This window comes from Onthophagus taurus, chromosome 6 (assembly GCF_036711975.1).
Source record: "Onthophagus taurus isolate NC chromosome 6, IU_Otau_3.0, whole genome shotgun sequence".
Lineage (NCBI taxonomy): Eukaryota > Metazoa > Arthropoda > Insecta > Coleoptera > Scarabaeidae > Onthophagus > Onthophagus taurus.
In genome coordinates, this window is record NC_091971.1 from 16790009 (window position 1) to 16817188 (window position 27180).

The 27180-nt window shown below is 34.5% G+C and overlaps 2 protein-coding genes across 6 annotated transcripts in view; one reads left to right on the plus strand and one right to left on the minus strand.

Annotated features, from left to right (window-relative positions):
* Positions 1 to 27180, minus strand: part of LOC111414051 (G-protein coupled receptor 158 smog) — a 97061-nt gene that overhangs the window by 14704 nt on the left and 55177 nt on the right. For all 5 annotated transcript variants that reach the window (XM_071196942.1, XM_023045215.2, XM_023045214.2 and 2 more), the window contains exons 2-7: positions 14267 to 14877; positions 14039 to 14181; positions 1164 to 1326; positions 997 to 1065; positions 406 to 822; positions 51 to 299 (exon numbers count right to left, since the gene is read on the minus strand). In XM_071196942.1, the coding sequence (XP_071053043.1) occupies positions 51 to 299; positions 406 to 822; positions 997 to 1065; positions 1164 to 1326; positions 14039 to 14181; positions 14267 to 14818 (1593 nt within the window). In that variant the 5' untranslated portion in view covers positions 14819 to 14877. The remainder of the gene's footprint in view (positions 1 to 50; positions 300 to 405; positions 823 to 996; positions 1066 to 1163; positions 1327 to 14038; positions 14182 to 14266; positions 14878 to 27180) is intronic.
* Positions 15927 to 16289, plus strand: LOC139429980 (uncharacterized). Its single transcript, XM_071196505.1, has one exon. It carries the CDS (start codon positions 15927 to 15929, stop codon positions 16287 to 16289), a length of 363 nt encoding a protein of 120 aa, XP_071052606.1.

A 27180-nucleotide genomic window follows, 5' to 3' on the forward strand; every position in this document is an offset into this window, starting at 1 on the left:
TTTCAATGTGATTTTTACGGGGAGAAAGATAAAAAAGATAAGGTCGTTACCTTAAAAGCATCTACTGGAATCCTGCAGGAGTACTCTTGAGCCAAAGACCTCGCTTGCTTTTGTTGGTACCAAAACTTTGGGGCAAATACCAATACAAGTGTTACGCTTGTAGTTAAATGACTCCGAATAAAATAAACTATGAGAATTGTGTCTGGGTGAAGATTTGGCATTATTGTTATACGAAAAACATAGAAAAGTAGGCTTCCGATTAATTCGATGATTATCGCTAAACAAAGATAAGTTCGTTCCTGAAAATCAAAAAAACAAATTAAAATAAACAACAAATTAGTTAAAATTTGATGCCTTGAAGCTATTTAATCACCAACTAAAACTAAAAATGAATTTTTAACTTACGTTAAATGGTGTTTTTGCGTTTCTACTGGCTATGCTTAGATGAACACCAAATAATAAAATAGCCAATTCCCCAATTTCGGTAACGTAATCCCACCATAAAGGTTTACAAGCATAATAACTCGCACCGTGGGTTGTGGTTTGCACGTGCAAAAGATCGTAACTCTCTTGAACAAAATTTAAACTTATCGAAGTAAACGCAGACATGTAAGCAAGCACCGAAAGCACCATAATAAAAAGATACTTGAGTAAATCCGTATCCTTGATTACCCATCGATGAGCTTTTCTTGTCCTAAACTCAATTAAATGTCTATACATCTTCAAAACAATCGCTCCATAACAAACGATAAAACCCAATTCTCTCGTCCATGGCTCCGCTATACATTCAACGATGGATGGATCAAAAAAGTGTACCACCACCTAAATAATGTATACAATACATTATTATTAAAGTCGAAAAGTATGTCGATAACAATAACAAGTGTGTAAGAAAGCAGGGCAATTACTAAACGTCTTAAACCTAATTTCTCCTCTATATATAAATTTTTTTTGTATCGTATAGTTGTATGACCGAGATTAAGAACGAGTACTTACTGTTGAGTATAGCAGGAAAATGCCGAGAAGAGCAGTTTCCAAGACCGTCCACATCCCGGACGCTATTGTCTGGAAAACACCGGTCATAAAACACAAGATGAAAACGAGTGTATGTTTCGTGTTGATTAAAATAAAAAAAAATTATTTTATTTTAAAATATTATCTACCTTGCATTTTCTTTGGCGAAAAACTACCAAAGCCACAATGATTGTAAGACCCATGAATGCCAATTGGATGCTCAAAATAACCGTCCTTAAGTGGATATTGCGTTTGGCTTCGCAAACTCCACCTGATTCGCAAGAATCACATTCTTTCGAACACATTTTGCAACTGTAAGCAAACAAAACGGGATTTGAATAAGACCCGAATGGGATTTGATTCGGAGGTAATGAACGAAAACAAAACCATGATGGTTTAGTCAATAGTTCCATTAGTGATCTATTCTAATTTTACATTTTAACCTTAACCTTAACATTTTCAAATTAAGATGCAATTCAATGGAAATTATGCAACCCAATCCGCTTAAAAACAATAATAATCGTAAAGTTTTAAGATAATTTAAACATTGTTTCTTTGTTTTAAAAGCATTTACCGTAAAAGTTACCCTTATAGTATTTTCGATTGGTCTATTAAGTCTATTTGCTAGAAAATTCAATTACGGTAATTCAATCGAAGTGAGCAAAAGTTAAAGTTGATTCTTAAGTTCGTTTAACCTAATTAGTAATTTAGCTGTTCGGTTTAACAAATCACACTACTATATAATTTCAGTTAACATGGTTTTGGAAACAAAGCAAATATGGAATGTAATTAAAAAAGTTAATTTAAAAACAATGGATTAAACCGTCAATTACCACGCGAGGCATTGCAAAAATCCCACAAAAAATGTTTTATATGCAATTAGTTTAATCTACATTTTTTTATATCTACATTTCTTTTATATAGTCAGAGGTAAGTTCTTACTGCTTTGGTATTTATAAGATTCCATTGAGAGAAATAATAAAAGCAATTACTCGCTGGATATAAAAAAAATACGGTGAGAAACGCACATTCGGCCATTAAATGGGATTAGTCACAGTATCAAAAGAGTACCTAATATATTTCAGCAATTAGTTGTTCCAGAGGCAATGATTCATTGAAATCCCCAACATTCCTTCAAATAGATGTGATTTTTGTTAATACAATTTTGTGACTCAAGTTTCTGGCAACAAAATTGAAATCCTTAAAGCAGGGAAAGCAGCAAAGTCACTTAAGAGCTACATGCCTATCGAATTATTATCAGTAACATACAAATTACTTGAAAGGTAAAAACGGAGCTGCGTTGATCAGATCCTCTGGCTTTCAACTTATATTGAAGAAAGAAATCTCAAAACTTCTGCTGTATTCATTAATCTGTCGGATGCCTACGACACTGTATGGAGAAAAGAAGATCTGTAAGTTCCTCCATGTTTTATCCCATGTAAATCAACAGCTCGTCTGCTAAATAATATGCATGACAGAACATTCCGAGTTGTCGTGGGGTCCAATGTGAGCTCACCAAGAAAAGGGATAGTGCTCGCACCGTCCCTCTTTAATTTATATATTGCCAAAGCAAAATATAAAACGCACGGCTACTCCTATGACTGGGATATCGCTTGAAGAATCAGGGCAGATCCAGACAGCCGACGTAGTAAATCTAGAAAGGTACTTCCGAAAATGATGATTTTAACCAAACGCTAGCAGAACTGGTGTAATATAGTCCTTCTAAACAATAAACTCGTTGGCAGAATGATTAGAATACAATTCAAGGTCACATTATTCGCAACAAAATACCTAGTACGATGAGAATGATCTCTGGGGTTATCAAATCTACTCCTATGGAATGACTCGTAGTACTGAGCCATATACCACCGCAAAATCTGCGCCGCATAAATGTCCTCACGCAAGAATTCAAGCAGATCTTGAGCAATCAAAACCTACCAAGTGTTTTTATTAAGGATGTCAAATATACTCGCCTCTGATCCAGAAAGCCACTGAATAAAACAACAGTGAAGAATTCAGCCTAAATAACACTTGGCATCAAGAAAGGATACTATAGCAATAATAAAGCAGAACAATTAGATTTTATATATTACAAGACTCCTGGTTTTGATATAACTCGTAAAACCTGATCAACTCTAAATAGAATGCGGACCTAGTATGTTAGATGTGCCTGCTTTCTGCATAAATAGGGCAAGACATTAATGTTCTTCTGCAATTGCGATGAAAATCAAACACTGAAACATATTATAGAAGATTGCCCTAGGACTGCTTACGACGGACTACCTGAAGACTTCCTGTTGGCGACTCCAAAATCAATATTTTACATAAATGAATTAAATGTCAATGTAATGGGATATTGTTTTAGTATTAATTTATTTCATTTTATTTTATTGCTTTGTGAATCCAGGCAATAACGTCATCCAATTCCATAGGGATGATAAAATATACTTTGTCTTTTATGTATCCCATGAATCTAATGGAGTTAAGTCTGGAAATGCTGTTTGGTCCACGCTGCCCAATTCATTTATTATGAAAACGATAATTCAAAATTTTTTATTGTCCTAATATAGGAGAAGGCTGCTTAATTTGGACCACCTTTACATTGGACCTTTAACATTTTTCGATATATAGAGATACATAACGTTTTACTAAAATTGGATCACTTGCTTTTTAACGGAAATCGTAACAAATAAAAATTTTGGTCTTCGCAGTAACTGCGCACATAGTGGAACATTTCCATGAAGTATTAATTTAATTTTTCTGTTTTTATATTTGTCAAAATTAGGTGATCTTTTCTTTAAGGTTTGAACTAAGTCTGATGGGTTGTATGGGTGAGGATTCGTTTTTTCCGATGATGTTATTTCCTCAAATAAACTTTAAGTCTTTGTTTCTTGTTCCGATGCGCTTCGATATCTTTCTCTTAAGCTGGAATAACATAAAATTTTAATAGGAATTTTAGAAGATTGCAAAACGTCAGCAAACTGGTTATCTGTAAACATATGAGGCCAAATTTCAGAAGCACGGATGCCACTCCTCTGCACTTCTCATATTAGCCACTTATATCTTTCATTAAGTAGTTTAGACATTTTCATTTGAAATATTTTATGGTGAGCTTGAAGTGCAGCGAACTAAATAGTAAACGTCGTATGGTATGGCCTGGTAATATGACTCATTTCATCATCATTGGCACCACAACACCTGGTGAATCTTGGCCTGTGCTAAGATCAGCTTCCACTCTCTTCTATCCCGTGCCTTGGCCTTCCAGTTTCTAACTCTCAGCATTTTTAGACTTTCTTCAACCTGGTTCTTATATCTGTTTCTAGGCCTGCCTCTCTTGCGGGTTCCATAAACTAGATGATCCATCCTTTCTAGATGGTCGCCACCTTAACCTATTGATTTTGATGGATTGTACAATATTCGGTTCTTCATAAAACCGGTACAACTCAACCTTCTCCATATTCCGTTTTCCTGAACACCCCTGTATATGTGCCGGAGTATCTTTCTTTCAAAGCATCCCAAGAAGTTCTCGCCATTTTTTATCATCGTCTATTTTTCTGACGCATACGTGAGGACTGGTCTTATAAGTGTTTTGTGTATTAGTACTTTAGTTGGTTACTACGCCTAACGTTAATAGTTTTCTCATTGTCAATCAAAAGTAAGCTCCATTAGCCATATACAGTCTTCTCATAATTTCTGCAGCCATTCCTTTACATTTCAATTCCTTTACACTTTTGAACGTGTATGCTTCACTCAGATCTTAGCTGAGCGTTATTAGCAGCCTTCATATATTTTGTTCTGGACGTATTTACCTGTAGCCTTTGTCTCCCTGCTTTGAAAAAAAGTTCCTTGTTGTAAATATGATGCATTTACTCCAGTAAAATTCCAAGCTTGTAAATTTTTGCTGTGCGATGTGGGATCGTCCAGCAGAAAGAGTACTTTGTTATCCTTTTCGAAGTTGACATGCTTCATGGACTGTTTCTAACTACAGGTTCAAGCTGTTTCTGGAAGTATTCTATTCCAAAAATATCTCATTCATTTTTCCGAGCACACATTTAGAAAGATTTAAAAGGATTCCGTGCGGGAAATTCAAGTACTTTGTTTATTAGGCTAAAGCTGTAACAACGTAAATGTAGACTTGGCAGAACTTTCGTTCTAAACAGTATCACTTCTTATCATGCAGAGATGGCGAGAAGTCTTATATGGAGTGACAACTATTAGTCCAGTATGTTTTTTTGAATTTCTTTGGAATCATGTGCCGTGACGATATCTTCTTTTTTCTATCTTCTTCTTGATGGCTTAGTATGGTTGAGGATTTGAATGACGAAATCTGCTCACAAATGCTGGTCGGGGAATCGTTCAAAACAAAAAAACTGGTTCACATTTTGTTTAAGGTCAACATTTGCTCAATCTCATGAGAAGTCTCTAGGGTTTGTACATAGTACATTATTTATAATAATAAAATATCTTGTCTAAATCCGAAACATGGTGTAATAATAATAATTTAATGATTTTTTTAAGGCGTGGCAATGTAATGGTTAAAGGCAGAAAAAGTAAACACCAAAGAGCTTGAATCTATACACAAATAAAATAAAATTTTCTTCATGTTGTTGATGAACAATATTTTATATAAGCTAATGAATTTCATTATGTTTTATTTTTTTCGTATAATTATATTTTGCAGCTGGTTATTTGCCTTCCATCAATTTTACAAAGACGATGATTTTTTGACGTAAACTTGAAACTAGTAGTTCAATATTTTCCTTTCATTTCTTTGGAGTGCAGCTTGTTCAGAAGGTAGTTAAATATTTATTATACTTAGATAAATAGAAAGTCGACACCCTCCATTTATTTACTATAGATAAACACAACGACATTCAACTCTTCGAAATTGCTCCAGTGAAGGCAGGCAGAAGCGACAATTGTGGAAATGATGTGTAATTAATTTTAAAATACACAAAACAATGTATAATTAAGGTTACTTAGAATAATTCTACTTGAAGGTAGTACGGTACTCGACGCAACTCCTAATTTTGCTGCATTCAGAAAACAAATGGCTGTAAAAAGCATATACTGCTTCAAATGATGTTTCGTCCTTTGTTTGATGTAATCGCATTATTTAGGAAACCTTTCTAGGAATCGTATTTATACCCAACGCTACCTTGTAGTTTTATTACTCAACATTGTTGCCTATAACCCACTACTCCACTTTTAATCTCTTTCGCTAAATATTCTCTCTCCTTATAATGTTATTTGTTTTCTTAGATTTTGAGCATAAAGAGCACAAAGTAAGTCTCATTTTATTAATTTTTTTTTAAATTATATCATAAAATCAAAATTCAATGTAGTTTATAATAAATACATAAAGGTTTACAGTGTTTATGAGCTGTTCATAAAATAGATGGTAAGTTTGGTGTAATACTTTTCAATGTTTGTATATTTAATCGTGTCATCGATATATTTTTTCTTGGAATCACAGTCGATTCATCAAAGTAACTAATTTTGTATTCTTTTGTTCCTGAGGTACATTTTGTGCATCGGAAATTCGTGACTTGTGGATGATTCTTTTTAAATTCCGGACGTATCGATAACGTGTCAATAATAAATGATGACCTAAATATTTAAAAAGTTTTGTTTTTATATGATTTCATAAAGAGAAAAGATTGTAAAATATATACACAAGCTCGATATGAGATAATAAACAACATTTGTAAATCTTGACAAATACAAATACAGAAAATCTAAATAAAAATAAAACTTCCTCACCTTTTAATTTACGAAACTACTCAGTTAATTACTTTACAATGGAAGTCTTGTTCATGAGATAGAAAAAATAATAAAATCAACATAAATAAAAAAGAGTCGTTAATTAAATGTACTAGCCATTTCTCAGGGTAGTGTATCCCCAAGCTGTTTAGGTAATATTTTTCCTCCAGTGTTCTTGTAAGCTGTAAGTATACGAACATTGATCTTTTCCAATCAATTGAACACATTTAACCTCCATTTCAACTAATTCTGTGTTTCTAACCGAGTCGTACACCAAGTGACCGATAGTGTTATATGCTCCAGGTGCAGACTGATGTCAGCTATCAATTTCCAATTTCATCAATTTAATTAGCCATACTCAGAAATATCAGAAATACATGTTAAAAATGAATACACTGGATAGAAAATGGAAAGAGAAGAAAGAGACTTGGGTGAATGAAGGTAATAGACTAGTAATAGAAGAAAATAAAGAGGAATATAGACGCGAAAGAGCGTGGACGAAGCGTGGCGCTTTCGCAAACGAAAAGAGACTAAAAATAATGGAGACAGATCAGAAAAATTTTTTAATAAAAGAAAAAGACTATACAGGCACTGGGAAGACAAGGAAAGTTGTAATAGAAGAAAGAGACTGAACAGAAACTAAGGAAGGATAAGAAGGAGGCGGGTAGTAGAAGAAAGAGGCTGTATAGAAACTAGAAAGAAAGGAGTGGCAATAGAAGAATAAGATTGAACAGAACCTGAAAGGAAAAAAAAATCATAATGGGTAGAGCAGAATGATTAACCAAAATAGGAAAAAAGTAAGATCGGAAAGAAACTAGTATTAAAAGAAAGATTCTGAACGGAATTTGGTAAGGGAATAAAGATATATTGAACAGACGGGGCAAGAAAAGAATGTTAGGCAAGAATTGAAATGACAAGAAAAAGATTTTTAATAGAAGATAAAGACTGAGCAAAAGCCGAAAAAAGAAAAATACTGTGCAGAAAGGAGAGAGTGGTAATAACACCGAGACTGAACAGAGACTGGTACAATAAGAAGGCTACTGATAATAGAAGAAATAGCACAATTCTAGCAAAACTAAATACATAATTTAGAAGGACAGAAAGTAGTATGGTAATTAAAGAAGAAAGCTGAGCAGAAACTGAAAAGAAAGAAAAGTACTGGACAAAGAAAATAGAGACTATGAAGCTTTTAAGATAGAAAAGGGGTTAGACAGAGAAGAGGATAAGAGTAACATTGAAAAGACTAGTAATAAAAGAAAGAGACTGAACGGAAGGTGGTAATAGAAGAAAGAGACTGGGAAAAAGCTGGAAAGACATGGAAGAAACTGTTGATAGATGAAACCAACTGAATAGAGAATAGGACGGGAAAAAGAGTAATAATAGGAGAAAGAGGCTAAACAGAAGCTTAATATAAAAAAATACTGCGTAGAAAGATGGGAGACTGAAAAAACAAGAAGGGTGCTGATTATAGAAGGATTATAGCATGATTATAGCATGATTATAGGGTGCTGATTATAGCATGATTATAGCATAAAGACTGACAAGAATAATATTGGTAATAGAAGGCAAATACAGTACTGAATTTAGAAGAATAGGAAGGGGACTGAATTTAAGAAAAAACTGATCAGGAGTTGAAAAGAAAGAATTGAACTGGACTTAGAGGAAATGCTGAATAAACAAAGACTGGCAGTATAGAAAAGATTCGGGAAAAAATTCAAGAAGATTAATAAAGAAGAAAGAGATTGAACAGAAGATGAAAAGGGAGAAAATATACTAAAAGAAATGCTAATACGAAAGAGAGGGGGAAAGAAAGGAGTTTACAAAGAAAATGACAGGAAAGTGCTTAGCTAGAGCAGGAGACGGCAAGAGAAGAATAATGTAAAATAATGAATGCAAAACCACAAAAGAGAATGATTATAGAAGATGAACACTAAGCAAAGACTGAAGAGAAAGGGAAAAAGAAAAGCTACATTGGACGGCGAGCACTCATAGTACGCATTGAGTAATATTTCAATTTTTAAATTTGTTTAATTTTAAACTAATGTCTTAATTTCTAATTCTTTTTTCTACATCAATGCTAGTCCTTTCTTTAACAATTTGTCACCATAATCTTTAATTCAATAATTTTAATTGTAATATTTTTACACTACATTTTGATGTTAAATTCTTCACATCATCCTTAAAGTTTTTTGGAGAACATTATTCTTTATACGTACTTTCTTATGGTCATATTTTCGAAGTAACCTTGTATCATTGTGTTGAAATTTGTATCACTCAAATTCTCTCTACTTTTCAGCTGATATCGTAGTGAAAGAAGATAGAAAGAGATATAAAATATTGTAACACTGAAATTTAGTTAAATCAATGTTTTTTTTTGAAATTGTTGTCAAAACGGAGAGGGGAAATGTACTTTAAAGGAAAGAAAATGTCTAAATAGAAAAGAAGAAGATTGTAGAGAGAGTGGCAATACAAGAACGAGACTGAATATAAACCAGAAAAACCATAAGGAGACCAGTAACTGGCTAAACTCTAATCAGGAAGAAGGAATATTGCAAAAATACTGGTAATAGAATAAAGAAACTAAACAGAGGCTGGAAGAATTGTAAAGGTAGTAGGCAGAGAGGGGGGAGGCTGGAATGAAGGTATAAAGGCTAGAAAGATAAGAAGGAGATTAGTAGTAGAAAAAGAAACTGAAGAAGATCTGGAGAAGCATGAAAGGGACTTGATAGAGAAACAGGAAAACTGGACAGAGATTGATAATAGAGTAGGAAGAATGATCAGACACTGGAAAGAGAGGGACAGAAAATATAATAAAAGAAACGGACTGATCAGAAAAACTTGCTGTGCGAAAAGCGATATGAAAAAAGGCTATAAAGGCAAGAAAGAGACTGGGCAAAGAAGAGGAAGGCAGAAAAGACACTGGTAATAGAAGAAACGGAAAGGTCAACATTTTTTTAAAATAAACATAAATCTTAAGTAAATAAAAACAAACAAATTTTATTTAAATTAAATAACTGATAAAAATGGAAGAAATAATAACTCTTAACTATTTAAATAATAATTAAAAATAGAAGAAACGACCCAAACAGAGAAGACAGAAATATATGTTCAGAGACATAATAAAAAACGAGGTTGTTTTAATGAAATATGTGGATATTATTTACATCAAGCTTGTGAACTTCTAAGCATCTAATCTTGGCAGATTCAAAAACTTCTCAAGGAATTTACTTTACAAATACATTTTTTCTCCGTAAAAGCTTTTAAATGCAGATTGTCTAATATTTGTTTACCCTTGTTTATATCTATGATTTAACCTTAAAGTTTTTAAACCCACTGAACTAAAACACAAATATATTGCTTTTAATCGTCTGAGCTCTATAATATTGATGACAATCTCATATACTCTTTACTTTTACATTGCTTTATCTTTTTTTCTCAACTGACGAAATTTTTTAAAGAAGAAAGTATTTCTTTTCCTTATTTTCTTATGTTTCAGATAATATGTGCTGTCATAAAGTGCTTGATATTTTTTTGCTGGCCAATTAGGAATATCGTATTCCTCAAATTCTCGTCTCGTTTTCGAGACGAGACTCGGACAAGACAAGACGACACTTTCATTGGTTTCGTCTCGAATTTCGTGCATGAGGTCTTGCGTCTCGTACGAGAGTCTCGCAGGTAAGTATTTCTGCAAATAATGTCTGCAATATTTCTGTAAATATTTTCGTATCTACACGCTGGAATTCCAGTAATGATATGTTGAAGGTACCTTTTGAAGGTAGACATGGACTTGGTGCATTGCGTCAAGATGTTGTTGCTTTAAAACCATATATTTGAGGACAAAGAATGGATACTACTAGAAGAAGTGCATAAATTACTAGTCAACTTTCAAATATTTTCCAAACAACTAGGAGGAGATTTAATTACCTATGGTGGTTGTATGTATCAATATACTAATAGATAATATTGAGAGCAAAATCGAAACGCTGTCGAAGAGCAGCTTATTGTTAGTTTTTAGGCTGCGAGAGGCAAAATATTAAAGCATTATCGTAAAACTAATTAGATTTATGCAGCAGTTTTAATTCTCGATTTACGGCATAAGATAGAAGATTTTTGATATGACAAGATGGAGCCAAGAATTAAAAGAGACTTCGATTCAGAAATTTGAAGATGTATACAAAGCCTATTTCCATTAATCACAAGGCAAACGTTCGAAAGTAACGGCAGTGGAGGAACGAGGAGATTCTAGAGCGGAAAAGTGATTTTGATGGTTTGTATGCAAAAATATTATTCTATGCCACGGTGTAATAAAGACACAGATATATTACAATGGTGGAAAATTCATGCTTCTGAAATTCCTATTTTAAGTTTAATGGCACGAGATCTCTTAAGCATACCGGCTACTTCAGTCCCGGCGGAAAGATTATTCTCACGTGCTGCATTAACTATAAGAAAACATCGAAATCGCCTTAATAATAAATCTGCACGATGTTTGTTATGCCTAAACGATTGGGTGAAAAACAAAATCATTTGCGACCGACAGGGCTGAGGGCTGTAATTCTCTTCCGACTCTTACATTATAGCAAGTATTTAAGTATACCTTATTACACCGAAACAATAAGATTATGCATGACGAGATTTAGATACTTTTATGAGATTCTCGTACGAGAAACGAGACGAGAATGAAGGTTGCGAGACGAGACTTGATACAAGACTTATTAGTTCATCGGCGAGACGAGACAAGACTTTATGAAAATCTCGTCTCGTTGGTCTCGTGCGAACCACTACACTCTAACTTCAGGGTGGTGAAAATCTACTCTTTAACAAATACATAATATGGCAAAATGATTGATGCTGTTTCGAAAACGGAGTAAAATCTAATCAAGTAAAATAAAGGAATAAACCTTATTATTTTACAGTATTTGTGGAGCCTTTAACATTATCTTTCAAGAAATATTTTCAGATGTTCATGATTTTTTAATTTTGTGGTTATCGTTTATTAAAGCTGCACCAAATCTCCTTTGGTCAATTAATCTGGCATAAAATGATCAGTTGTTTTACATAATAATGCAAGTGAATTCTTAAACATATTTATTGCCACCGAATGACTACTGTTTATAGTTTATAGGACTATAAACTGTAGTTTATAGGACATTTTGGATTTAAGCAGCATGCCAGCAATCATTTTTAGGGAGTATACTCCACTCTTAAGGTTTATTTTATTGAAATAAAAACATTTTTCAACAATTTAAATGAACATTTAATTTAGGATTACCTGGAATTTGAACACTCATTAATGCTGCGTATAGAACTGAGATGGTTTTTGTTTCAACATGTTTTATTTTTTTAATTCTCATTCTGGTATAGTAAATATTTCTGGTATTAACTAATTATCATAAAATGAACAAATGCTCGTAAACCTATCTAACAAATAAAAGTTAAAATCGATAATGCAAGCTAATCGATAGACACGTGTACCTTCGACGTAAATTGATAATTTCTTTTATCTAGAAGAAATTTTAAGGTGTGTTCACATGTTTAAAGGTGGTTGGTTTATGATGAACGAGTGTTTGCTCACGCGTAACGAGACTTGAGGGTGACGCCGAAGTAATATTTACGACTCTGTAAAATTGCTTCGACCTCCGGCCCAGAAGTCGACCGATAAAGTCACGTCGTTCGCTGTAAATCCCTGCCAACAGAAATTTTATTTCTCCAACGGCAAATCTGCGTTTCGAATCGCACGATGCCAACGGAACTTTACGACAGGAGTAATCTTTCGAAATATTTTCAAGTGTGTATGTACAACTCGAGCGAATAAAAATATAAAATCCCTGACTTACGTTATTTTATTTATCTAAATTTTTTCAATTCTACGAGGTGAATCTTATTTTTACACTTTTGAAGTGAATTCGTTACAGACCCTTTAATTTTCGTACATTCCACTCTGATGATTTTAAATTTAATAATGAGACCATTCGTATTTTAATCGAATTTGGTTCCATTAATAATTTCGAGACGTTTCAATTTCGTAAGATTACACGTATTTCTCAAATGGAAATCGAGCTAAAGTTGGGTTCTCGTATGTCGGAAAGGCGTCGATTGAATTTATGAGTATGCGGTCTGAAAATGTGTATTTATAGCTTGTCTTGTGTCTCGTTCGCAAACATTGCGTGGGAGTTTATTACAGTTTTTTTTATTTCAGTTTCCTTTATTTACCTCTTTTATGTCGCTTTGTTGTCGCTATAAATATAAACAAGAAAACAGTAGCCGGTGTTGTAATATTTCGCGTAATTACCCCGGTTAACCTAATTAAGATAATGCTTTCAGCGATCATAATATTTCGCGTAAATCACGAAACCCGCAGAGCCGCACCTCAAAAATTAATACCGCGGTTTACGGTCTCGGAAGGGTGCTCTTTACACCCACCATATCAATAAATCTTATCGAGCTTTCCTCCCCTGAACCAACATAATAAAAGGGGAACTAGAAACAATCTGTTTTGCGTTGTTTTGTAATTAAATTCATGATTCTATTTTCAGTCGATATCGTAAAAACTCAATGTTATAAATAAAGTTTATTTTGTCCAGGTCATCACGTAAAAATTGACGATGTGATGTGCATTGTTGTGGATGATTGACAACCTGCGCGACAAAGATAACACTCTTTTTGTGAAAGCGTGTTATACATTTATCATGTCGAGAGGTCGCATTATGACCGGGCTGTTTACTACGAGGGAACCGAAAGGGTCCTTCGAAATTGAAGTAATAAAATATATAAAGAAGGGTGAATTTTCGGGTGAACCATTTTTGAAACTTTTCCGATTTTTTATTCCGATTTTAAATAAAAATTAGCGATAATTTATCAGGTTCGTAAAAGTTTTTTGAATTCTTGATTAAAAATACACTTTGCTCAAGAACTTCCCTCCATAAGCGATTTTAATTATTCAGTTTAATCCCGAAGAGTTATAATACTGAGCGGAGATTCTTTTCTTTGCGATTCTTCGATCGTTTTGTGCAGTTTCCCATCATTTTACCTCCGCCTTATAGAGCTTTTAATTTAGAGAGTGCTAAGCCGAAGCTTTCGAACGGTTTACGTTCGCTTGTAGATGTTTTATGGACCACTTCGGTTTCTATAAAAACTATCCATTTACACTATTAATTTTTTAGATAATAAATAAAAGATTTCATGGCAATTTTAAGATGAGTCAAAATCTTCTATCAATAACCACATTTATATGAGGTTTCATATAAAGCTACATACTAACCTGTATGAGGCAATAAGGCGACTTTCAATATCCTCGCCTGAAAAACCTTTCCAGCTAAAGTTGGCCCCGGGAAAGTAATATCCCTTTCGGCAAATACATCTATAGCCACCCCTCCTCTCTCCGTATTCGAACTGGGGCTCACACTGCAAAAGAAAAAAAAGCCGGATGAGAAGAGAACGTGAGATGAATTCGAAAGAGTAATATTTAACGATATCCTCGGGGACTTACTATAGTCGTTTGTCTGTCACACTGATGTGTCCACCCCAAATATCCTCCAACTTGGTCATCACACTGATTAATCTTCATCGGGATGAAGATAGCAATCCCAATCTCGTTAGTTTTCATCACGTACGCATGCAGCCACATTCGATATAAAAAATTACAGTCTCTAAACGGCGGAGTCCAACCGTTCGATAACGCCGTATCGTAAGATTTCCAAAATGTACTCGTTTCCGACGTTCTATTCGGAAACATTTTCATCCTTCCACGAATATTGAGCACCAAAATTGGATATTTGTTTGAAGAGGAACTGAGAATCAAACCGATGACATCTGAGTAGGTGGAGAGAACGCTTTGTGATATAAAAGAGTAGTTTCCTGTTTCCATTTGACCTATTATGTTGTTTACCACGAGAGAAACCTCAATGTCCAGTGTAATGGGGGCACGTGGCTCAGATAATGTTTTTGTTGTACACTGCTCATGATTTTGGTGGAGGATAAATGTATTATTGGAGGCTAATACACCGGTGAAGAAGAGAAATAGAGGGGCGGCTGCGTTCATACCGTCATTATTGGTAGAAGTCACTTGATAAAAGGTGTAGCAAGGTTATTGTAATAAACCTGAAAAGAAAATTATATTATTAAAAATAATTATCTATACAATTTTCAGAAAAATCGCTAAAAAATACCCACCCCCCATTTTTAGTACAGAATATGAAAGAAAATTGAAAAAAATCTTTATAAAAAGATATTACTTTGGTTTCATTCGATTTATATTTAACAATTTTAACTTTAACGTCTAATTTTCCCTAAAATTAATTTTCTATTTCAGCTTTTACTTCTTGTAAAGAGTAACTTTGAAGGAATATCGTAAAGTAATCGTATTAATATTAGATTACTTTACGGTATTTTACGGTGGTATCTTGAACTTTACAAACCTCTCAGTAACTATCATATTTATGAAATCTATCTTATAATATATCGTTGGTGCACAAGAAAAGTGACACATCTCAAAAATCGTAATTTTTTAGTTGAATGAAAAAATATGTTTAAAAAATGTTTTATTTTTATCAACAAATACGTCATAAAGACAATTTATAAAATAATTGGCGAGGGCACAAGTATCACTTTGTCTTTGAGCGCGAAATTAAGGGTTGCGCACATGAAAAGTGACACAACTTTAGTTGTGTCTATGCAGTTATCGTGTACATGTCGCGTTTCTCAAGAAAAACGTCACATATCAAATTCGATAGTGGCAACTCCAGGGTATGAAACAATCTTTGCAAGAAAAGTGTCACTTTATGATTTGTGTCTTTTTTGATCATAAAGTAAGTTGACTTTAATAATGTCATTTATCTTGTGTATGCATTTCTTTAAGTTGTGACATTATTCTTGAATATTTATACACAATCTAAATAATAAAGCGGATCTAAAATGTATTTTTCTGAATGGTGTCACTTTTGTTGATACTTAAGAAATAGAATTTAATGTTAAGTCGTAAAATTTTTAATTCTATCACTTTTCTTGAGAAAAATGTTAAAATCATTTATCATTAAAAAATCAACTATTCAAAATAGGAATAATGTAAAATTGGCAATAATGATAAAAATAATTTTATTCAAAATGAAACGAATACTCAACTATTGACAATAAGTAATGAAAATGATGTAATGAACAGCAATGTGGACAACGATGAGAATACAAATATAGCTATAAGTAACGTTGAGATTTGTTTAGCGATTCCAGATGCCCCAACAGTTACCAGTTCTGAAACTGGCACTTCATCTGGTAGTGAACACTATTCACAATTTGATGATTTGGACGCAGACCCAAATTTCAGCTCCAGTTCTACGTCATCTTCAAGTAGTTTGAGTAGCGATTCTGAAGAGGGCCTGTCTGCAGATGAATCCTTGGCAGAACAGCCTGTTTTACCAAATGAATCAGCAGAAGTTAATTTAGAAAATAAACAAAAAAGGCAAGAAGAGAAATGCAAATCCCGAGAAATGGAAAAAGAACATTGCGAAACGATGTAGGAATTCTGGCTTGGAGTATACATCAAGTTCTAAACGTAAAACAATTTTTAAAGCTAACAGTTTAGGACCGCCGTGCAGTTCAACATGCAGACTGCAGTGTAGTGCCAAAATCACAGAGGAAGACCGAAAGGCAATTTTTTCAGACTTCTGGAATTTGGGTGATTTACAAAAGCGAAACTAAATCGAACAACTACGCATTTTATTTCACGATTAATTCAACAAAATGTAGGGTCTGCAAATTTTTTTTTCAAAACCACATTAGCGATAACAGACAGGTCAATCAGAACTGTATTTAAGAAGCAGATATTTACTATTAAGGGAATGATAACCCCAGATCAGCGTGGAAAACATAATAATTATTACCAAATTGACAACGATGTGAAAAATAGTTCTAAATAGTTATATTCGAAGCCATATAAATTCGACACCGCGTATGGAGAGCGTAGGAAGGATTCTAGCCTAGAATACATCGAAGGAGGAAAAACAGTGGCCCAACTCCATAGAGACTATGTCATTGTAGCGATCTGTAAAGAAAATAATAAATCATATGCAAATTACTTAATGTATAGTAGAATTTTCAACAACGAGTTTAAAATATCTTTTTTTTGTCCAAAGAAAGATGTCATCAGCTGAAGATAAAGAAAATATGAAAGAAGAATATGACACACATCTAATAGAAAAAGATCTCTCACGTAAAGAAAAAGAGAAAGAAAACAATTTAGACAGTGTTGTCGTTGCAGTGTATGATTAACAAGCAGTTCTTCAATGGCCCAGAGGAGACATGTCCAGTTTCTACTACGTTTCCAAATTAAATGTCTTTAACTTCACCGTTTATGAACTGAAGTCAACGGCAGTGAATTGTTTTATGTGGCACGAGTCTGAAGGTAATAGAGGTGTTTGCGAATTTGGAACATGTGTTTTAAATTATTTGGAATCTCTAAAAGATAGAGCTAATACCAACAAGTTGGATGTGATATTTTATTCGGATAACTGTTCTGGTCAGCAGAAGCATCAGTTTTTGTTTGCAATCTATCTTTATGCTGTTAGAAAATACGATCATACAAAATTAAATAACGCACAATTTTTTAATAAAACGGCATACGCAGAACGAGGGTGCTAGCGTTCACTCTGTTATTGAGAGTCAAATAAATCGTGTCTTAAAATTAGTTCCAATTTTTGTTAAAACTACAGGACAACCGTATAAAGTTCATGAATTAAGTCATGAGAATTTTCTCAATATAAAGGATCTTCCATCTAACATTCGAATCAATTATTCAAAAATCATCGACAATGGGTCGGTTAAGATATCTAACATTAAAATCATTAAAGCTGAAAAAGGACAACCAGATAAATCATTCAGTTAAAGCAACCAAGAAAGTCAAGTAACACAAGAAGATCAGAAAATGCATGCACGTGAGCAGTAAATATTCAAACCATTCTCCTGCAAAATATCACTTTTTGAGATATGTCTACGATATGAAAAAGTCTATAAAGACTCAATAAAGGAAGAGGCAAATATATCGAACATTTGGATGACGGTGACTCCAAGATATACTAAGAAGTATGTGATAAAGAGTCATATGGTGAAAAGATAGACGTAAAAAAAGATTTTCATCAAATCAATATTTACCAATTTATCTATGTCGTAATTCCTAGAAAACACAAGTTGAAGGCAAGTATCATTATGCACCGATATTGCAATGGACCGTTTCTGCCTGTTTATCGAAAAGCTTCGATTTTGGTCTCTTAAGCTAGTAATCTGAAAAAAAGAAGTTTGCAAAAAGCTCTAAATGTCACAAATAAATCTTTAAAAGTGTAACTTTTTTCGTTGGGGATCCAAGGAGTGGGGATGCACAAAACTATGAGTGATGTATCCTATGAGCAACTTAACCTCTCCTACTCAACCCTGACTCTCACCTCCAAGTTGGTGACCTTCAACAACCCTGTGGAAGACTGTGGTAATCAATCCTAGAGTATCAATACCAGTTACAAAAGTTCAAAGAGAGAAAGAAGACGACGACTTCGCACTATACAAAGACATATCTATTCATTGCGACTTGGAATATAATAACTCTATACAGCTTGGGCGCATTTCGAAGCCAAATAAGAGGAACCGGTAAATATGCAAATATGCAGTCGTCGACATCGTGCCACAACAGATGAAATGGACGAAATCTGGAACGTTGGAGAAGCGAAATCATAAAATATTGGTTAGCTGTAGCCCATCTCAACACACAGTGGTTTCATATATCCTCCTTTTCATATATTACATAGAATCCTCGACCTACGGACGCTGACGCTCAAAGGAAGATTCTTTAATTACAGTCGCGTGTATGCACATGAAAACATTTTATGAAGAAATAAAATCTGCTTACTATTCGCACTCAAAGAACAATCTAATACGACTAATAAACCTGGCGGCTTCCCTCAATATGGTTATTGTAAGCACATGGTTTTAGCGGAAAGGCATTCACAAGAGAAGGTGATTCCCAAAGATTCAAAAATTCACTGTATGGCCTATGAATCTGACATAACAGAGTAGGTGAAAAGTAGTGAATAAGGTATAAGAATTACGAATACCAAAAAACAATTGATCCTACTGAACCTCAAATATCTCAGTAAAAATAGAAGGTACAAAGAGAACATTAATCAAAATAGACAAAACAGCAAAAATGCTAAGATGGTGTGGTAAAAATTTGATAGAAAAGCAAAAAAAGTATACTGATGGTAACTGGAAGAAAGAATTAAGCGTATAGAAAACTACAGGAGCGTAGAACTGCATAAGCGTAATACGAGGAAATTGTACTAAAATCTAAATAGAAATTGGAAAGGATATAAATCTAGGGCAACAATGTGCATGGACAAAGACGAATGAATTCTGACGTAGCAAGGCGAAATACTGGAAAGATGGATGGTTTACAATGAAGAAAAACTGGGAAGAGGACAAAAAGAACATACAGAAGATGTTTTGCCGAACTCATCAGACAAAAGAAAACAAGAATCGTCGATTTTTAGTGAAATGATGGCAGCAATGAACAAATTAAAAAACAATAGGACTAAGAACGGATAAAATCGACCAGGAACTAAGCTAATGCAGGCGCTTTATGAACTTGTGACAAGCTGAGGAATAGAAACTTGGCATAATAATTCCATTACACAACAAAGGCGATCGACTCCTGTGTTTCAACTACAAAACAATTACCCTGTTGAACTCGGTTTACAAGATTCTCGAAATTCTCGAAAAGATAAAAGAATTTAATATCGAAACCCACCATGTTCACATCATGTTTATCGATTTTGAGAGTGCCTATGACACTATCTCCAGGAAATTTGTAGTGAAGGCTATGCACGAGTTTAATATACCTATACACCTAATTCTGCTAGTAGATCAAACACTGATGGTGGAAAGTGTTGTAAGTAAATGCCGAGACGAAAATTATACCCAAATAAAACAATATATTTGCCTGTAAAACCATCAACAAGATATCCGCAGAACATCGAAATTTTACAGCAATTTGTAAACCTGAGGTGACCAATGACTCCTCGGATAACAACACCGCCTAAGAGATTAAAAAAGAATTTTTTATGTAGATAAAACTTATTATGGTCTGACAACCTAATTATGATTTTTCACTTTGATAATAAAAACAAATTTTTAATTATATAAAATCTGCATACGACCGGTTTTGGGGTATGAGTTCCAAACATAAGACTAGATATACAGGGTGTCCCGTTAAGCGTACGGAGTGGCTGTATCTCTAGAACGGTAAGGCCAAGAGGTTTGGGAAAAAAATCCTTATAAGCAAAGTGACCAAGAGAAATAGCTGGAAATTATTTTGAAGTTCGTAATTCGATCGCTAGGGGGCGTAACTGCCATTGAGAAACATAAAGTTGCCGCTATCTCAGAAACTTAGACGATGAGCTATAACTTTGACACCATCATTTAATAGCTTGGATAATACCGCATCGCTTTTGTTTTGCGATATTTCTCATATCTGTCATAATAAGGGAGGGGGAGGCCAATGCGTTTTCATATGTTTACATTTTAATATCTCCTAGACCATTCAACCGATTTGAATGTTTTCGGTGTTGTTTGAAAGAGCATTTTATGCTCTTTTTAAAGATATTTTCAGTAAGACCGTCTGCTTTAAAACAAATGAGCTAGAGGACGTTATCTACAGCGATTACATATTTTTGTGATTTTTGAAGAAAAGTTAAATGGAACGATACTATTTACTTCACAGACCCTTAGTCACCTTAAAATTTGCTAAATTTTAGTGAAAACCGCATCTCGATATCGCCACCCGTTCTCGAGTTATAGAAGAAAATGTTAAAAACTCGAGTCCCATCAATCGGATCCAGTTACCTCATCGGGAAAAACAAATCACATTATCATGGTAACTGTAAACATGTCATTTACTAACGCAGAAGCGTATGATAGAGCGTATGATGATTTATTTTCAATGTTTCGAATACGATGCAACTGCATGGCAAAAATGTGCAATGCAATTACGACAAAGAAAGACATTTTTCTCTAGAAGTGTTTTTAAGATTGACTTAGCGATTACGGAAAACTGGCAACGTGTAGCCCATTCAGACGTCTCTATGAATTCGTAAATCATATTGGTGCGCAATGTGATCCCACATAATCTGGGAACTCCGAAAACAATTGTCCACAAGAGTTCTCAAAAGAATAATATCTCCACCACGTTGTTTTACATCAGGCCTTAACAGATACCGATTATGATAACAGACTGAACTATTACCATTGACTTTTAAATATGATTTGGGTAAATCCAAACCTTTTATCACAAATGCTATGGATGCATGAAGCATCTGTCCACAAGCTGTTGTAAACTTGCATAATATGCATTCTTGGTTCGAGCAAAACCCACATTGCTTTCAGCGCTTTATCTATTGGGTAGACCAAACGACCTGACTTTTCAAGAAAAACCAATAACCAGGGAAAATATGACAAAACACTAAATACCAGTAAAAACGTGTCCAGGGAAGAGACTTAGCAGCGCTTTTTTTTCGTCGAAACTAGATTAAATAAATGCATCGAGGTTTATGTAAGACATTTCGAACATTAGTGAGCTATTTTTGCCAAAAATTTAAGTTATTCTAAGTGTTTTGGTTTATTTTGTTTTATTATCATTGTTGATGTTTCATTGATCCGTTGGCTTTTCAACACGCCTCAAAAGTAGTTTTGAAGCAGTTCTAAGCTTGGATAAAGTGTGAAGGAAGGTTCTAGATAATAAAATTTTTGTTCTCTCTTATTTGTTTCCTAAGGTAACTTGATCCGATTAAAATATACGAATTTTTAACATTTTCTTTTATAATTCGAGAATGGATGGAGATATCGAGATGCGGTTTTCACTAATATTTAGCAAATTTTATGGTGATTAACGGTCTGTGAAGTAAATAGTACCGTCCCATTTAACTTTTTTTCAAAAATCACAAAAATATGTAACCGCTGCAGATAACGCCCTCTAGCTTATTTGTTTTAAACCAAGCGGTCTTACTGAAAATATCTTTAAAAAGAGCATGAGATGCTCTTTCAAACAAGACCAAAAATATTCAAATCGGTTGAATGGTCCAGGAGATATTAAAATGTAAACATTTGAAAACGCATTGGCCTCCCCCTCCCTTATTATGACAGATATGAAAAATATTGCAAAACAAAAGCGATGCGGTATTATCCAAGCTACTAAACGATGTTGTCAAAGTTATAGCTTATCGTCTAACTTTCTGAGATAGCGGGAAGTTTATGTTTCTCAATGGCAGTTACGCTCCCTAGCGGTCGAGTTACGAACTTCAAAATAATTTCCAGCTATTTCTCTTGCCCACTTTGCTTATAAAGATTTTTTTCCCAAACCTCTAGGCCTTACCGTTGTTGAGATACAGCCGCTCCGTACGCTTAACGGGACACCCTGTACATATAGACCAGGTGGAATAAAACATTATTCTCTCAATAACATTAACTATAGAAGCAAGATGCAGAACAGAATAGAATGGCAGAAGCTTTTAGAACAGCCTAAGACCCATAGAGACAAAACCAAATTCTCACAAAAACAAAACCAAGTTCTCGAATTTTTCATGTAATTTTTGAAGCAAACTACGAATAACTTAAAATAGTGTTACATTACAATAGAATAAAAATTGTGACTTAAAATATCTTGATTTTGACAGAAGTTCACCATGGAAGAGTCCGACTAAAACAAGGAATATAAGCATTTTCTGCATAACATCCCTTTTTCGCAAACATCGGTTTAATCAATTCAGAGTTTAGCCGAATTTATGTTAACCAGTTTTGGGTATGGTATTAAATGCATCGATTTCGGCTTAATCAGACGAAGTCATAGGTTGATTACCATAAATTTATCGTTACGTGTGTTAACATGAAAATCAATAATCTTTGATATCTTTCGACGTTCATCAAAGTTGGTAAAATAGCAGTATTCATATATTTCGGTAATCGACAAATATAAACACACAAACGAATTCTAGTATATTATTTATATTAGTTGCATAAATAATGTAATACGGAATAATATATTAGTTATATTTAATTCCATATTTTAGAGTGAGTAAATAACTGCAGTATAAAATACGACGCCGTTCAAATTATCTCGAGTGTATCAGTTTGGCCCGTTTAGCGTACTCGAATTAACTCGAGCGTGTACGTAAAGGGGTTAAACAAACCACATGTGGAACGATACCGTTTAGTATTTATTGAAAAAATTGATTTTACAAATTTTTACCTTGTGTATGGACTCTATTTGTTATTTATCATGTATCTGACCGCGCAACTAGTATTAAATTTCTATTATGTAGTAACACAAGTTTTAATCATTATTTCAATGGGTCGAATGGGTCTATGAATAAGCAACGCTCACAGAGAGAATGCTCAATATTGCATTAAATCATTGATTATTGTACACGCATATAACGCAGTTTGCATATTGTAGTGTGCAGAAAACGTACCGTAAAATGGGGCTACTTGGCCACCCTGGAGCTACATGGACAAAACGTATACGTGTTCAGTCCTGTGTCACGAAAGCGAGGTTAGGTTATGTTTTTGTTTCTGGTGATTTTTTTCTTATTATCAAAGGAAGTAACTGATTAAAAATTGTGCGCATGTATCAAAAAACTCTAGTGTCAAAAGCCTACATGAATTACAAAGTGAAAGACTTGGAAAAGGTTATGGATGCAGTTCGGAAGGGGATGTCAAAGAAAAAGGCCACAGAAACGTTCAAAGTGCCTCGAACGACATTAGTACAGAAGATGCTTGAAAGGAATTCAAGACCCGTTGGATATCCGACTGTTTTAAGCAAGTCTGAGGAGCTGTTGTTTTCGGAAACTTTGGCTGTTGTTGCGAATTTGGGGTTCTCCTTGACAAAGGTCGACATTCGAGTTGTAGCGAAAGAATACCTTCAAGAACAACAGTCCAGAGCCAGATTTCATGGATTCTTTTATCGCTAGAAACAACCTGTCCATCAGAATAGCATCAAACATCAAGCTGTCCGGGTCGTCATTCAACCGCGACGACATTACAACATTTTTTAACAACGCCAACCTTGCCCTTTCTCCAGTGAAAAGTGTAAACCTATATAATTATGATAAGACGAATGTCACTGACGATCCTGGTGCTAGAAAAGTCATAGTGCCAAGAAACACAAAAAGAGTGGAAAGAGAACATTCTCGGGCTTCGATCAGCATTATGGTTTGTGGAAACACAAATGGAGATATATTTCCTTTCATGGTGGTATATAAAGCACAAAACATATATGATAACTGGACTAAAGGTGGACCAGCTGGTTCAAAATATGCCAGCAGCCCAAGTGGATGGTTTGACATGAGCCTTTTCGAGAAATGTTTTATTGAAATCTTTTTACCGCATGTTGAAGACACTCGCGTCTCAGAAAATAGAGTTGTATTGGTGGAAGACAATTTGGCAAGCCACTTCTCTCCAAAAGTGATCAAGGCATGCAAGAAGAATAACATGTATTTGATGCCATTTCCAGCAAATGCCACCCATCTATTACAACCATTAGATGTTGCGATATTCACACCTATAAAGAAAAAGTGGAGAAAAATACTGGATCAATGGAGAAAAGAAAGCAGATGCCCTGGTTGCATTCCAAAAGAACAATTCCCTGTATTGCTAAAGAGACTCTGGGTAGCAATCAGCGATATGGTAGAGCAAAATCTGAAATCAGGTTTCATAGCAACTGGCTTGCATCCTCCTAATCCAAATAAGGTTTTGATTCCCGACGGTTTAAATGAGAGCGAAAGCAGCGACACCCACGGAAGAGTTTTAGACGCAAGTTTGCTAGAACTGTTGCAGGAGCACCGTGGGAGTGGCGATAAGCAGAAAAGGAAGCGAGGCAAAAAGATTACAGCAGGTACAGATGCGTCCGTTGCTGTAATTTCCACAAAAACTGAGAAAGAAAATCAACCTTATTATTATTATTGCTTCCGGGCTGAAGAGAGCGTCCCCTCTCGTTACCACGACCTATAAGATCTATATAAATCAACCTTCTTCCTCAGGCACCCAAACAAAAAATCTTCGAAAAGGAAGGCCAATTCGCAAGACACAAATGGATTGGATACAGTGCCTGAAATATAAATACTGGGTTTGTGGAAGCACAAATTCATTTTACAACTGCTCTCGCTGCGAAGACTCGGAACACGAAGAAATCTTTGATAATAGCAATCCAGACAAAGATTTCCTTCGTTCAGTTATTATTAATTTACGTTTGAATTGTGATATAGAACAGTGGGATTTTGGTTTTTAATATGTTTATTGTTGGTAAAAGTTTCTGTTGCCCTAACTTTATTTCTTCACTTTTAATCTTGAAAAATTTGCAAGAAACGTGTCCAAGTAACCCCATCTTACGGTAGCAGTTCTTTTCCCAAAACTCAAAAATGTTGTATCTTTAGTTAGTAAGTTTCAGTGTTGATTTGACATTCAAATGTTAAAATGTACTGCTTTTAAATGACATTTTAGGAAATTTATTACCTGCCAATATAAAAGGGGTTGAATCCAATGGTCATATTAATGTGTCTAAATATTTACAATTTTGTTTATAGTGGTATCTTGTAATATGTAACTTACAACAACAGAAAATAATTCACAACATACAATAAATAATTTGGCGCCACTTTTAATTACTCTAATTACTTGTATTCTTACAGCGCATCAAAACACGTTAAAATATGCCTACAATTTTTTCCATGTGGTCATGTGGAACTGCTGACATTTACGATATGCGAAGCAATGTACCGCAGCATTCCTTAGGAAGGAATTCTTTGCATCATAACACAATGCGCTTTACACCCCAACAAATAAGTGTGAATCACAGTCCAACCCGAATTTTTTAACTATTTTCTTTGTATTTTAAATACAAAACGTTCCCAATAATTCATTTTCCGCTTTAGCTTCTCATATTCATGATACCTACTTGTTAAGAAAATTACATAGTCCGAAGTCGACAAAGAGGTATCTGTAACCGTATATATTTCAAAGCAATCAAATAGCTGTTAACTTTGAGTCAATTGCCACCTCGCCATTTGTTGGGTTAAAGCTATTTGATGATGTATTACAATGCGTCGTATAATAGCTATATTTAAGTGATTGCTTCCCTAAAAATTGTTTTGAGTTAATAACAAACTTAAAAAATAACAATACAACTCTTGCTTTAACACATGCTCTAGCTTTATGTTCGCTTTTTTACATTTACTTTTTTTTTTTAATTTATTTCAATACCAACAATGACAATATTTATCGTGGTTGCGTTGATAGAAAAAAAAAAAATAATTAACTTCCGAGCTGTGAAATGTTAGTCCGAATCGGATGCTATTAGGTCTTGGGGAAGCTTCCTCTTTAAACGCGTGTGGATTTGTTGGCGACCAACTGGATGATGAACCGCACTAGAGCACTAATATTGTTAAAAAATTTTTTAGTTAGTTTTTTAATAAATTCGCTGTTATTTGGGACATTTAAGATTAAGACATTAAGAGATCCGCAGAAGTTTATTTTGTAGGGTTTGAATTTTTTTCATGTTTGAAGTTGCTGAATTGCTCCAAACTGGGAAGGCGTAAGTCACTATTGGCCTGATGAGAGCTTTGTAAAGAAGTAGAGTGCACTCAGTTCGCAGTAATGATTTTCTGTTGATCAGAGGATACAATTGGCAAGCCTGGCATATCCTTTGTTAACCTTTGAGTTTATGTGGAGTTTCCAAGTGAGGCGGTGATCAAGGAGAACTCCGAGGTATTTAATGGCTTCATCTTTTGCTTTCCACTATATCTTTTGATCGTTTATGATAATGTAAGGAGCATTTCGATAAGGTCTTAGCGAAAAAATCTTGGTCTGGCATTGAGCAGAATGGCCCATTTTGATAACCATTTCTGGATTTTGTCAACTGACCTTTGAAGTGTCTCAATAGCATCAATAAAGATGTCGTTTTGTCCCATTATTAACATGTCATCCGCAAACATGGCCATTTCGAAGTTTACATCGGTCGGGATATGATGCATAAAGATGTTGAACAGAGCAGGGGATAAACTACTACCTTGTGGGATACCTGCAAGTATTCTTCGAGTGCTAGAGGAGTATCCATTGATGGTGACGGAGAAAGTTCTTTCCTCCAGGAAGGAGAAGAGAATGGCAAGTAAATAGTTGCTTAACCCCGTTTGATTGAGCTTGTATTTTAATCCTTCAATCCAGACAGTATCAAAGGCCTTTGCTACATCCAGCGAAACAACAGCTGTATAACTTTTTAGCCTCGAACCCTTCCTCGATATAGAGTGTCCCTCTCTAAATCCGTACTGAATGTTTGCGATTATTTTGAGGAGGCTTAACTCTTCTTGTAGTCGATGATGGATG